Below are 15698 nucleotides of genomic sequence, written 5' to 3' on the forward strand. Positions count from 1 at the left end.
GTGGCACCTGAAATTGTTTCAATGAATTATGGTAATTTGGACTTTTTACTTGTGTGCTTAGTTTTGCTCCATTCTGCATCTCTTTCTCTGCTCAGTATGTGCTTCTGAGTGCTGTTCAAATCCACCTGATATGTGTACTCTAGGCTCAAACTTAGTGCTTATTCAAACAGCAAGAAGAAGGGGTTAAACACCCTAGTACTGAACTTTTTTCTTGGATAGGCTGTGACTGAGTGGAGTCACTTCACTTTACAACTTCAGGAAGGGGAAACAACGAGTTGCCCTGACTCAGGGATGTCCTCAGGACAAATACTGCTTGGCAGTAGTTAACAGTTCAGGAAGGGAGGTGAATGATGCAGAAGGACATTCTAAAAGACAGTTTAAAATTCCAGAATTTAGGATAGTCTACAGTAGTAAATAATAGCAATATTAATGTATCTATAGAAATATAAGCAATATATGAAATTTTACTGCTTTGAATAATTAAAGAAATTTGGTTTGAATCTGTTTCTTCAATCAATATCTTTTGAGTAGAGCTAACACTAAGTTATAGAAAGCTGTGGATATCAGAAGCCAAAAACATAACAACATTAACAAGACCCATTGTATTAATATATGATAAGGTTTGAGTTATCTTGTTTTGGCCTTTATTAATTCTATGTTTGAATTTGAAACTTGAGGATTCTCAAAATTCTCACAATTCTTCTGATTTCTTCAGTGGCTTTTAGTATTTTGCACTTATAATCATCTTCTCTTGGGATTACATTATCCCTGTGCAGTGGCTGCATTCATTTGAAAGAGAAGTTGCAAATGTCAGAAACCATACACTGGAAAAAACAGGAGCAGAAGCTGTTGTGTTATCTGTTAATTGGATATAAAGTAGAAAGATATTTATGTTCTTTCATTTTAATGTCTTGTTTGTGCTGAGCAAAAAGAGCTCTACAGCCTTGTGGGTTATGTTACAAGCTAGACATGTGCAGCCTTTTACTGTGCACTGAAGTGTTCTATGTAGCACAGTTAAATAACCTTGAAAAATGTACTTTTTTTGCACTGAAGATGCAGATATGTCCTGAATCATGCTAACTTATAAGCCTACCTTTGTGAATAGCCAAGACAGACTGGTGTTCTATTGTTATGACTTCCCTTTTCTTTCTCACACACAGAATTTTTATCAAAGCTGTGAGAAATATATTGTCTTGTTTCAAACAATACAAAGATGCCTGAATTAGCAGTTATGTATACGAAAAGATTCCACATAGTGACTTCCACATAGAACTGCACAGTCAAGCCCACAGTACTGAATTATGCATGACATTTTTAATGGTGGAACAAAAGCAGTAGCAGAAGGAAATGCTGCAAAGTACATGCTGCCTGCACTGGTTATTAGGCACTAGTGTACATGCATGCAAATCCCCAGATACTCTTTATTGAAACTCTGGTGCTGTGCTATACAAATCAAAGCTGTATGAAAGCCATACCTAATGAGGGAAGAATAAATAACAGGAAAACTCTGACAAAGGGAAGTGCAGCTCGCATGCCAACTTATTGTACTTTAGAGAGTGAGAAATAAAGTTCTTATATTTGGCTGGATACTGAAAGTATCAGCTAGTGTAAATATTTACTTTACAATAATTGAAAGGATTAGTCTTATTTGTTAGTCCACAGTGATGATGCCTCTCACTGTCTATTCAGTGAAAACTGGGAGAATATAACTAAAATTATTTACAGAAGGGCTGCTGCATTTTAAGAGGCAGCTGCGTCTAAAGTCAGTTCATTGAAATTCCGTACCCTGTTGAATTTATTGCTTACACATATTCTATATTAAAACCAAATACTTGGTGTCTGAAAGTAGAGACTGACTTAACAGGCCTGCTCTGTGGGTTTTTGAATATGTAGAAGGTTTCACTAGAAAACTTGGTAAAGATTCTGTTTCAGTATTGATTTTCTTCTCAAATGCACCAAACCCTACACTAAGCATTTTTTTAGCCTTTTGCAATAGTAGTACTAACATAGATCAAAATAACTTTTTCTAGGCCAGAATATAAAAAAATTGAAAATATTATGTTGTAAAAAATTGTTTCTGCTTGCTTGACCATTTCTGGTTGTTGAGAAGAGGTTGTTGGTTGCCAGTGCTTTCAGGCTTGAAGCCAGCACTGCTTCAGTGATACCCAGATGCTTCATCCATCCATCTAGGATGCTGTATTCCCATGTCCTGATGCTTTGCTTTACCTCAGGCCAGTCTCTGATGAGTGCTCTCAGTGTTGGCCTGCAGGCCTTATTTGTCCTTTTCTGGAAAACTGAGAGTGTAAAACTGTTCCCAAGTTAACTTCATTGAAATTAAATGCACCAGAGTAAGTTCCTCACATCTTTCCTTCTCAACTGCAGATTTTTTTTTTTAAGTGTTACAATGCTATGAGTATTTCAGGGTAGACAAAGTTGCCTGAGACCTGAAACTTAGTGAAAAGGAGAAATGAAGGAAAGATTCAAGGGAGAGCATCCCCGAGAGAAGCACAAAGAAACAGTTTACTAACAGGCCAGGCTTGAAATACTTGAAAAGGTTAAAACATTGGCATAGTCACAGTGCTGCTTTCCAGATATGCAAAGACTGGGAAAAAAAGGAGGGAAAAGTATTTTTCAGTGCATGAATACCTAATGTTAAAGGTTATCCTGATATACTAAGCTCTGTTGTATTGCCAGCAAGCATTACTGTATCACCAGCAGTTTAGTGCAGACTTGATTATTGGTATTTTGATAGCCAAACTCTAGTAGGTCTAACTCAATTTCAGGCTCTCTAGCATCTTCCCATTTATAATATCCAATTTTCAAAGCTATGATGTGTTATTACCATTGGTAATGCTACTGTCAATTTGTCTTGGCTTCCCTGCATGGAGTTTATTTTTATTTATTTATTTTTACTGCAAGTCACTGTGTACACTCAATTGGTTGCTATTTTAACAAGATCTCTGGAGAACTCCTCAACGATGATGCATATTAAGAAAAAAGGCAGAGAGCAATTTACTACCAAGCAGATACCAGATGAGTGGGCAAGAGTCCAGAGCTGAAAAACCTTAAACATGGAAAGAGCTTGTTAGCATATGCTTGTGCCACACTTAGAACACATAATGGGAACAAGATAAGAGGCAAAGTCGTTATCTCACTGGAGTCAGTAGCAAGGTTTGATATCAGAGAAGTGATCACTTTGTCCCTTGTGTTACTTGTGGGTCGCTTAAATATATTTCTAGCATTGCAATTATGGTGTATATTTTCCTAAAAATGCCTCTTGAAATATTTATAAAGTATATTTTAAAAGTGTAACTTTGTCCCAACTTTTCATCTATTTTTTGCCACAAGACATTCAGATTCATGTGGGAAAGTACTGATAGTAGACCTACTTCCATATGCACTCTGCAACAACAAATGCTCCTTGTTCTTAAGTATAATCTTGATGTGGTTGTAAATGTTAAATATAGGTGGTGTTTTGAGACATACAATCTTCTCTATTTCCAGGTGGGCCATGCACAGGTACAGCTCATGCCTCGTTAACCACACCAACCAAAAGATCTTGCGACTCAGGTATGTGTTTTGTGGGATCAAGGAATTAGGTTTTGCATTTTATTTAGCAGTCATGGTTTAATAGTAAAGGGTAATAACCATACCTGGCAAATGCCAAATGAAAATAAATATTGTTGCTTTGCTGACAGAAATGTACATATAAAAGGATTAGTATGGCAGATAGGTCATCTGAGAATGCTGTTAAACATAATTCTGTATGTACACTCTGTTTTCAGTTAATCTTTGTAAAAACAAGACATACAGGAGTAATCAGTTTAAGTCTCATGATTGTGACAGTGTTCTGGAAATCTTGCCCTTGAAATGCAAAGTATTGAGTTGAACACTGTTTGAGTACATTGACTTTCCCTGATTGAAGATGCAGTATAGACAACTGATCTTGACATTGAGACTAAATTTTACCTGCTTTGGGTCCTTTCGATGCCTGTATTTCTGTATGCAGGATGTACATGGATAAAGTCTCACAGAGCTGGTAGTAGTAGCAGTGACATGTTAGGCCAGGCTGAAGTCACTGCTTCTGCATAAGATCTCTCCTGTAGAACTATGCATGCACTTGTTCAGTCAGGCACCCAAGTTACCTGCATTGGCTCAGGCCTTCCCCAGGCTTTGGTTTTGTGTGGATTCAGGAGAACTTACATGATCTTTTCCACCAGGACCACTGTTGGAAGCCATAATCTCCAGGGGAATGGTGGGTGTGTAGGTAATGGTAATGTTCTTGCAGTCTGTGTTTCCAAAATAATTTTTGCCTGTATTTGCATTTATGTGCAGAAAGGAAGGTTATTCCTGTTTGAGTAAGGGGCCTTTCTCTTTAAGGAGTTGAAGAGAAATTTCCTCTGAAATAATTCTTTCAAAAAGTGTTTTTTCAAGTTACTGTTTGTTGAGCTGAGCTGTAGTTATTCTGTAGGTGAGTGTTGTTAACTTGCAGCAGATGTGTAAACATACATGTTGGCTTGTTCTGCAGTGAAAGGTTACAGAGAAGCTGCATTACCTTGCTCTTGGTGCAGTTGCAGACTTCTCAAGTAACACATGATAATCTGTGACAGTGAGTGCTGTTTGTCAAAGAACTGAGTTTGAAACTGGAAGCTAGTTCTTCAAAACAGGAAGACTGGATTTTCTTTTCTGTGTAGCCATGGAGGTGTATCTAAACAAGAGGGAATGTTTGCCACTATATCCCTTGCAAACTAATCTGCCTTGCTCATGCAATTACTAAATTGTGTTTTCTTTATATAGTAGCTGTTGTAATGTTTAGCTGGTTTTTGTGGCAGAGTAATTTAAAAGCTTGCTGTGGTGCTGCAGAGACAGTAAACTGAGAATACTGTTTCTTTTGCTTAGCAAAAATAAATGTAAGTTCATTATTTGGAGTGTCAAATGGCACCAGTGAAAGCTCCTTGGAGTAAAGCAGGTTGAAAGTAAAGAGATATTGAAAAGTGCCTTGGGTAACTTTGCTTATTAGTTCCCTTATTTTCAGTTTATGCTGTTGTTTGGTCTGTACATGCTTGTATGTTTTTCATTTAGTGTGTTTTGCAAGAAAATGAGGAGATGACCTTAATTTGATACCACAATTTAATCTTCAGTTAACTAAATCTACTGTTTTTGTATTACCTCAATTTCCCCTGAGGTTCTTACATTATTTACTCAGTAATGTAAATATTATCTTTATAGTGCCTTACATGAATAAACCTGGTACTAGGAGTTAGTTTTCTTCTCCAGATCCTGAATTGTCAGCAAACTTTCATTTTTAAAATAAATTACTATGTTGCCATGGGAATTGACAAGAAAACATGGCTACAAAATATTACCCAGAAGTGCTGTGACATCTTCAGGAATGAGCAGCATAGCATGTAGGTGAACATTTGTCAGGGTTTAACCACAAGGCCAAAACATAGCCCCACTGTCTACTGTGAAGAAAATTAACTCTATATCAACCACACTAGAATCACTTCAGCTTCCTAAGTTAAGCTTCTAACTTAAATGATGCAAGCAGCATTTGTCAACACTACACATTGTTTATAAGCCTATTTTCTGTAAGTATCCTATGCTGCTTCTATCTGGAAGAGCTTTGACAAAAAAATGTTGTGTTGGATTTTATCTGTGTAATTCTGTTCACCCTTCAAGCACAGTTTTTCCCCAATGTTTCCTAAATCAGCATTTGAGGCAGAAAATTAGAAATTTGACCTACTTATCTTATATCTAAGTTTCCATCAGAATATTAATGAAGGAGACAAACCTTTCATATTTTATCAGCATGAGTGTAACAATTGAAGGAAGATCAAAACAATAAATCTGCCAAGGTACAGGAAAAGTTCTCATTGAGAAAAAAGAGGTTTTACCCAATGCACTTGTCAACCTGCATGCTGTAGGACCTTGTCTGACAAAAAATAGTACTATGACACCAAATAGTGGAGTTTTTCCTCCTGTTAGCAAGAATCATCACTGTGGTAAAAGTATTTCTATTCCAGTGTACCCACAGGACAAGGATTATAATGAAAAGAATGAATAAAGCCTTGCAATCATTAGTGTGGATCATGCCTCAAAGGCTTTTGAGCACTAGCAGTCTGAAGATTTTGTAGGAAGAAAGATGGGACTGTGTGGCCCAGTGTATAGCTTCTTATGTATTTTGATTTGTTTCTTAATAGCTGGGTAATGTGATGATTGATGGCAGGTACTGGGAGGCTTGCTCTAGTCTGCAGGGCATCCACATCCCATTTGTATCAGGTGCCTGTGTTGGGAAAGAGCAGTACCAAGTAGCATATTACTCTTGTTTTTCTGCTGTACAACTTTAATGATGATTTACTACACACTTCTAAACAGACAGATTTTATAACATTTTCATGCAGCTTAAAGAAACCTGGAAAAAAATTGATGGAACTGTGTGAGTGTGCTCAGTTAATTTTTAATTGTGCAGTAGAGAAGGTGGTAGAAACAGGCAGATAAAATGTGGTAATGATACAATCAATTCATACATTATATCCATAAAGTTGGTGAGGTTTTAAGTACTTTATTTCTAAGTAGCAGTTCATAAGAAATGTGCATCTGTAATATTTTGGATAGGTATGTGTGTAGCTAGCTCACATTTTATGAGAATATCTGTTGTAGATTGGTGTGGTGGTGTTTATATTATACAAGATGAGAATCTGTCTCTTTTCTCTGTGTGTTTTCTAGTTTAAAATTTGAGTCTAGAAGATGGGAATAATTATTTCACTGCTTGAGTTAAAGTGGTTAAACAGGGTGGTGGTCCTTTTTGAAGTTTCAAATTTATTGATGTTCTTGTACTAAGATATGTGCTTGCTTGTAATAGTGCCAGGAATCCAAATGCTTTGAGGTTGAACCTGCACAATTGAGAGGACAGCCTTTGAGGAGTTATAGGAAGGTCAAGTTGTGGAAATAAAAGTACACAGATTTTGAGCCTGAGCCAAAACCATGAAATCATTACATTGATATGATCATTTTTTTAATCAATCCTTATGTGTTGAGTAAGGACAAAAGGACCTCATATACCACTAATTAGATTTTCTTTTTTAATTGTTATAAAGTGTTAAACTCCTGAGCAAAAAATACACAAAAGATTACTGAAGGGGGCTTTATAGCACTAAACCAACTTTGAGGTCTGTTTTTCATTGGTGTTTCAAGGGACTATTAAGGTGTTCTTTAGTGTTTGACTTCTGGAGGGCATTGTGTTGAAATCCAGCCTTCTTGGAGCTCTCTCACCGACAGGAAAGTGATGATAGAACAGCCTTTCAGCAGCATAGTAAATCACCCAGCCCTAGCAATGATAGTGCCCATTAGGGACGCTCTCCCCCTCCCTCTGCTCAGTTTCCAGCTGTACTAATAGTGCAGCACATCAAGCAAGGCTGTAAATAAAAGTTACAACCTAATAGGTGGGTGCTGAAGTGGAACGGAGGGGAGCTGAGGCATGGGGGCCTTATTGCTGCTCATCAGCAATTACAAACAGGATGAAGTGCCTGGGACTGGCACTGATGCACAGGAGCTGATAGAGGCTGGGAGATGACGCCCTACCATGATCAGATGATGTATGGTGATGGCTTTTTACTGCCTCAGCTTATTGCCTGGTTCTGTGGCATGTTGGATTATTTGTTCAGTGCTCCCATATCTATCTGGATGGACAGATTGGTTTCCTCTCCTCCTGGTTATCTAAGAGCCTTCTCAAAGTGTTATGATTATTGTAGATTAAAATTCTGCTAGTGATAAGGATTATAATAGTCATAGCAGTAAACAAAATTAAGGACTTGCTCTAATTGTATGATTTATTTCCACTATTACCTTTCTCATGAAGCTACCCTTGTTCACTAAAAACAGTGGGTATGGTTCACCTGAACTTTCATTTACACTGGAGGCATCCAATGATTTTAGACTAATTGAGTTAGTTGGAGAATCCAAAGTGATAGGTTTGGGGTCAATACATCAAAAAGTTTAAAAGTCAGCTATAGCTGTGATGATCCTTGCCTCTGAGTTTAAAAACTTCAGCTGTTCCTGGGAAGGTTTATAAGAACTTCTTAGCACAAAATAATTGGTAATATTTTTTTTGAAAAATGTCTTTCTTGATTTTATCTGCCACAGTCTAGCACATTTTTATGCTAGACATCTAAATCATTGCTTTACTAAACTGCAGTGAAAAAAAGCCTTGATTTTTAGTCCATATTTGCTTTGATGTAAAGAGAAGTTTTGCAAGCATCTTCATAGTTCATACATTAATCACTCATGCTGTTTACTTTTGAATAGAATTTTCTTCCAAGCAGTGGAGAAAACACAGCATTCAAAAATGAAAAGACGTGCATCACCACAACAGCATATGAAAACAGTGACTCCTGTCCCTGTCTATTCAGTACAGGCAGGATAAAATAAATAGATTGTTTTTCTATCATCTTATGGTATTAGGACAGGAATACTTTCATCTGCCTGTGTTAAAGTACACTAAATTAAAATTAATGGAAACTTTTCACAGTATTACTTTGAAATTAACTTTCACACTTAGTGGCTCCTAGGTGTACCTTTTCTTTGCATTGATCATCAGGTGAGGAAGCTGGATAGTTGAGATGGCCAAAGGGATGAAAACTATATCTTGGCTGTGAAAGCCCTCTTTCACATGCTGTAAATTACAAAAACATAAGAAACATGCCAGTAATTTTTATTTAGGATTAACTTCTTTTTCTTACCAGTCTGTTGAAGTCATTCTTGAAAGGACTGTTTGCCTTAAGAAATAAAATTACTGTTGTGGAATAAGATAAATAGAGGAACACAATAACTTAAATGCTTGATAATGTTTCCCATTTTATAACATTATATTCCCTAAAACCACACTAACTCAGATTGATTCTCTTAAGAGCAAGTAAGGCAGCCGAACATGATCTCCAAGAAAGAAAACTTCTGGGTATAAGAACAGTTTAATAATTAAAATAATAATAACTTAAAAAAAAAAAAAAAGCAAAATAGCAAAAAGGAGAGAGAAATAATCAACTTTTGCCAGCCAGTTCCTGAGCAGCAGTCCCTGGCCAGCTTTCCCTCCAGTCTGTATGCTGATCATGACACCATAAGATATGGAATGTCCCTTTGGACAGTGGGGTCAGCTGTCCTGGCTGTGTCCCCTCCCAGCTTATTGTGCCCCCCCAGCCCCTCTCACTGGTAGGGTGAGGTGAGAAGCTCAAAAGCCCTTTACTCTGTGCAAATGGTACTTAGCAACATCTAAAACATCAACGTGTTATCAACATTATTCTCATCCCAAATCCAAAGCACAGCACGGTACCAGCTACTAGGAAGAAAATTCCTGGAAACCAGGATATTATGTCATGCAGAAAGTGGGATTTGGTGTATGCTGGTGTGAATTATGCAATGATTCAGGTACATTTTGGTTATGCAGATGTTCATAGATTATAAGAATCAGCTATTTTTTCCGTTGTGGGGAGGAAAAACCCCAACCCAGTAAAACAGAAGTAAAAAGCAAGAATCAAAATCTCTCTGTGGAAGACCTGTGTGACCTCCCAGCAGCTGCTGACACACACACCTCTGTGTACTTCATAGTACTCCCAGCTGTCTGAGGTCAGTTCAAGTTCAGCATCCTAACAGAAAATGTCCTCCAAGTACTTTAAACTGTTATTCCCACTATCTTTATTTATCCCCTCAAATCACCCAAATTCATCTTCTTTTATCCTTTGTGCAGTTCAGATAAGCCCTTGAAACTTTTTCATTCTAACCAAATAACCCCTTCAAGACATTCTGGTTTTGTGTAAGTCCATTCCTAAGCTTTCACTTGTCTTTAGCTCTTTTTGCTGCTTTTCTTTCAAATTTTTCATCTGGTTTCATTTCCATATTCTGAATTCCAAAAAGAAGAACAACTTGGAAGAAAATGTACTTGGATCAATAGGACAGGATGATCTCTTGAGAAGAGTTCACATTGAATTGTCAGCCAATAAGAAAATTACTTTGAATGTCAAACTAAAAGTACCAGAAGATAGGAATAAACACTGTCTGGATTAACTGTGTTAGGAACAGTATAGCTGGCTGATTAAGGGCAGAGATTTTTCCCCTCTTGTTGGCAGTGGAGCAGGTACCCACAAAAGCTGTGAAGTCTTTGAAATTTTTTTTAAATGGACCAGGCCTGAGCAACCTGATCCAATTTCTTTGATGTTTTACTCTGCATCAAGCAGAAGACAGGACTGCATGACTTTCAGAAATCCCTTCCAACCTAATTTTTGCAGTGACACTAATGGAAAACAAATACGATATGAGTGTTTAGAGATACTTAGTCTAACTTCAGTAACATTCATAGCACTTAATGAGAACTGAGGTCTGTAAGTACAGGCAAGCATTTAGTGCCTCAAGCACTGTGGAGAAGAGCCAGGAGAGAGACTCTTGGAAAGGTGGGAGAGTTGGGATGGTCAATGCAAAGCGAAGAGCTGGGAGGGCAGTCCATGCAGCAGGTTCTGTTGGGCCATGAGCAGGATAAATCACCTGTGCTTTTGTAAAGGAGACACTCCTGTCCTGAAAAAAACGTGTGCTGCTGCCCTCATCATTTTATCACCACCTTTTCTCTATGGGCTGATGTTTTTCAGTCTGGTTGGTGAAATTGTTGCCAAATATGAAACTGTGCAATTAATATTATCACCTCTTTTTACCAAAGTCTTGGGGAATTATGATGATGGATTTGTCTTCAGTTTGTTGAAACTGAAGAGGAAATATTTTGTTCTTTATGTATATTTTGGCTAAAGTGAAACATCTTTACCTTGATTATTTTTTAGTGATTTCATGCTATGTTTAGTTTTCAGAGCTCTCAAGATCTCCATGGTCAATTAAATGATCTTTAACAGTAGGTATATACTATGAAAGAATATGCATCTATTACCCTTACTTAGTACTGTTCTCCCAACAGCTCTGAACTCCTTGTTTTATAACCAGACACTGCTGGAAAAATTGCATCTCATAACTTTAAACAAAGCTCATCTCCATTAATTTCGAGGATAGAAAAATCAGGGTTGTATGTCTTGCATTTCTTACCTGCACCCTGCACTGTACTGGAAGAGGATTTGGGGAGCTTTAATTTTGACAATATGGAGAATGTCACAAAGAATAGTTGAAATAATTAACTTTAAAGACCTGGTTCCTGTCAGAGTGAAGAATTGAATTGATTTTACCTCAGCAGTCAGCACCCTGATCTGATCTGTTCAGATCAGACAGCTTCCTTGCAGGTATGCTTTAGCAAATGAGACACATAATTTTAAATTTATAATTTTAAAATTGTTACTTCACTGCACTTGAGATTTTTAAAATGAAATTAAACATTAAATAACTGGCCAAATAGCCACTTACATTTACTTTTTAACTCAATTTTCTTTTTTTACTACTCTAAAACACATGTAACCTGCAGGGAGCAAATCCACGTTCAGATTCCTGCTGAATTTTTTGAAGTGAGTCCCAAAGGTTTCACCCAGCTCTTGGTGAAGTTCCCTATTGTGTCTAATTATTTCAGTTAGCATCAGACAACTTCTAAGAGCAAGTTTCCAGAATTTTCATTTAGATTATAGTTTTCCTAAGGACTTCAAAAATACATGAAGGTAATTTTAAAGCTTTTTGGAAGTATTCTTCAGTTTGTTGAACATACACAGAGAAAGTGTATCTTCCTAGAAAGTGAGGAAGTTGTGTGTGTGACAATTCCATGAACATAAAGGTGATGTCTTTCTGTTCCTATAATAACAATAATAATTTCCAAATTATTTCTGTAGCATGAACTTTGAGGAATAACTAATAACTAAAGAGAGAAACATCTTGGAGCAAAAGAAGATTGAAAAAGAGCTGGATGTAAGAAACAAGGACGGTGCCTCTACTGTTGCATCCTCCAAGTTTCACTCATCTGTTCTTCCTCTCCCTGGTCTTTGGTTCAGGTTATTTATTGTACAAGCTTTCCAAACAGTAAGAGCTGCCTGACAAACCAGCCTGACTTCTGGTGGACTGTAGACACCAATCAGGTGAACAGGAATTGTGTCCTATGCCAGGGCTGGTTGTTTCCCCCCCACAAAAAAAAAATTGCTAGAAAAAGTAACACAGTCAAAATATAAACTGATCATTAAGCTTTATTTAAAGTAACAGGATTAAAACCAGGTGTACTTTGAAGATGAATTAGCTGTACATTTCAGAACCTTTTCACAATGCATTCAGGAAAATTCTTATCAAAATACAAGAGCTCTTAGGGTTTTTTCCTTGACATTAATCAGTTATGATCCTTGGAACTGTAGTTTCTCAATGCAAGATTTCTGTTACTAATGACATCATTGAAGTTCTGCAGTTAAAAGACAAATCAATTTTTTGAAAGATAAATATTGGTAAGTATTTTTTTTTCACTGCTAGCAGGCAAGAGTTCTTTACCATTCCTCTTCTGAATATCTCTCTTAGCCTTGGAAAACCCTCATTATACCAATGGGGGAAGGGTCTACTAAGGAGAACTCTGTGTATGAGTGAAAAATAACAGAGCAAATATTTTCTATATAGAACTGGTTTTAGGCTATTAGTTTGAAGAATTACTTTCCTGAATACTGTATACCATCTGATTGATGAGGACATAGCTGGAGTATACCACTAGGATTTGGAAGCAGAGCAGCACCACTTATTTATGCATGCTGGAGCTGACTAGCAAATATGAAATATTTATAGCATTATCTATTCTTGCTAATCATATTTTAGAGAATTTCACAAAGCATAAGAATGTTCTCATTAAAGTCAGCAAAACCAAAACTATAATATTGCTGAATGCTTTTAAATTTCCTATTTTATCAGAATCAATGTGAGCTTATTTGTGTGTATTTCTACATACATATTCAGATATGTAAATATGCATATTTGAGTACTACTAAGTAGTCTTCAGGTGCTGTGGAATGGCCAGAATGTTCATGATTTGTCTTCACAGGTTCTTCATCGTGTGTGTTACTGTTATGACTTTTTTCTTCCTACTTGTGTCTTGTTCTTCCATTTAGCTATTTGTACATGTGCAGTAGCCCTTCACTTAATAATCCTGTTCTGATTATTCAGGCTACTTGGGATGTCATTTGTTCTCCAGTTTCAAGTGTCAGAATGGGCCTTTGTCCCTCTCCCAACCCTGACCCTGTACTATTAAAGTATATGATTTAATAATGAGAAAAGAAGTTCCAATTGACACCATGAAATATTCTTTTGTAATGTTTTAGTTTAGTGTTGTGGCCCTTTTTCTCTTCTGGCCTTTTCAAGGTTCATTGTAATAGTCTGAATATACAAAGATGAGGTGCTGCTTGAGAGCCATTACAAAAACCCCCACCAACAACCTAAGCCAGCTTTCCTTAGCATCCTCAGAATAGTATCAAGCTTCTACCCTGCATCAATTGCAGTCTCTGCGTGTGTATGATGTTGCTGTCAGCAGCTGTTTTTAAACACGTTCTCCAGGTGTTCACCCTTGGAGCATGAGATGAACAGCATCCCAGGACTGTCCAACCTGTTCTCTCTTCACAAGTTCATCTGTTGTGGCTCTGGAGGTTTGCAGAATTCTCCCATGGATGTAATTCAGGAAAGGAACCCCACTCACTTGTTTTCTAAACAAACAAAATCCTTCTGTCAGCCAGCAGTGGTAGAGGTGGTCATTGCCTTAGGAAATGTTCTTACTAATTGAAATGCCCAAGTTAATCCATCAAAGGAACTGTATGGTACAGGTGCCTGGATACATTAAAATATGTGCTTGTTTGCATCAATCTGGTATGTAAGTAAAAATGCTTGAGAAATAAATTAACATTTCTATTAACTAAAGACATGCTGACATCAGAGAGTATGGGGGAACTAATGCAAAAACTTAAATATAGAACAGATGTAGTATAGGAGCCTAAATATGAAAGGAAAACTAATTAGCTTTTCATGTAATTTTGCAATTATGAATTTTATTGGCAGGAAAGGATAATAGCCATTTTCACATTTTTTCTAATTACAGCTTAGCTAAAATGCATGCAGGAGCCTATGTAGTTCACTATTTGTCATACATTTTCAACATGCATTAGATTAGTCTCTTCTGTTTCGTTAGAGATGGTAGTTAACACCCTCATTAAGTTACACTGCAGTATAGTACACTTCTTTTTTCCAGGTGATAATACTGACAATACCGATTTAGAGGAGAACAAAAAATGGGAATGGTGAGAAGGAATTAGTATGTAATTTTAAATTTTTTTTTCCTATCCATGAAGTAAGAAAGGCTGAGGGTGGGAGAGAGCTCAGGAGACTGATCCAACCTCCCTACTCAGAACAGAGTCACCTAGAGCAGGCTGTGGCCTGTGTCCAGTCAGGTTTTGAGTACCTTCAAGGTACTTCCACAAACCCACTTGGGGAAGTTGTGCCAGTGTCAGGCCTCCCCTACAGTAAGAAAGCATTTTCTTATCTGTAAGTGGAATGCTACCCAAACTGTATGTATGCTTATGTCCTCACACTTGTCTGTTTTCCTGAAATCATAATTATTCATACTCATTCAGTCACATACATACATGTATAAATATATCCTCATTTCTAGCAACACATGTCATTTGTGCCAGCTAAGTTCCTTTCTTGGTTTTTTGAGGGTTTGTTTTTGGGGTTTTTTAAATTAATACAACATTTCAAGTCTGTAATGGAATCCTTTTTCTTAGCTCTGCTGCAAAGGGAGAAGGAGAATTTTTCTGTCAAGAGTTTGAAGTACATCAGTAATGTTTCACATTTGGAACATCTTGCAGCAATTCTTCCACTTACATGTCTCCAACAGCTAGGCTGAAAGTTGTGGGGGTTTTTTATTGGTTGTTTTTACTCATTAGAGCTGGAAACAACTACTGTTGCATGGTTGTGGTGATGGATGAGAAATAATAACTTATGTAATGCAACTTATGGGTGTTATTTATAGTCTCCAATGTGATTTAATGGAGAGCCTCCTGAGGCAAAGAAGCGACTGATGGGATGTGAGCTCCATAGAGACTGCTCCCATGTGGTCTCTCTATTCCACATTGTTTAGGGACATTGAGTTTTAGTGCAGTTTCTTTTAAACTCTATGGAGAGGAAAAAAATAAATCGGTGAAATAATGATGCTAAGGGCTCTGCAATGATACTAGAAAAGAGTTTGTGTGGTTAAATATTACCAAAGGGCTTATGTAAGATATTTTTGAGATATCTGTCTGTAGTGTTTAAAAAAAACTGAAGTGAATTCACAAAAGAAATACATTTCTTACACGTGTGAGTGGTTCCAAAGAGGTGCACAGCCTTGAGATGCAGTCACAAATGTATGAGAAGACAAGATAAGGTGTTCATTTCAATTAAATATCAGAGTTTCAGGATTATGTTTTCCACAGCACTGTACAGCCACAGGGAGGGACTGAGGCAGTCACAGTTGTCAGACTAGGCTTATGAGGTGTTAATCTTGAATTTCTGTTTTTGCATTAATAGTCAACAAGCAAAAGAGTTTTGGAACAACTATGTTAATTTTAGAATCATTTGAACTAGAGAGATTATTTTAAATGATGATTCTGGTAAATGTGATAGGAAAGATTTGTATAGAGGCAGTTTTCTCTAGATGAAATCTTTAATGCATAATCAACATGCCAGGCAGTTAAGTAATCCCTCATCTAAGAAGAGAATAATGAATAAAAAAA

General features: G+C 37.0%; 1 protein-coding gene across 1 annotated transcript in view; it reads left to right on the top strand.

Moving 5' to 3' along the window:
- Positions 1–15698, top strand: part of ZFAND3 (zinc finger AN1-type containing 3) — a 133368-nt gene that overhangs the window by 93824 nt on the left and 23846 nt on the right. Inside the window, exon 5 of the mRNA XM_056487343.1 lies at positions 3505–3570. Within this exon, the coding sequence (XP_056343318.1) occupies positions 3505–3570 (66 nt within the window). The remainder of the gene's footprint in view (positions 1–3504; positions 3571–15698) is intronic.

This window comes from Oenanthe melanoleuca, chromosome 3 (assembly GCF_029582105.1).
Source record: "Oenanthe melanoleuca isolate GR-GAL-2019-014 chromosome 3, OMel1.0, whole genome shotgun sequence".
Classification (NCBI taxonomy): Eukaryota; Metazoa; Chordata; class Aves; order Passeriformes; family Muscicapidae; genus Oenanthe; species Oenanthe melanoleuca.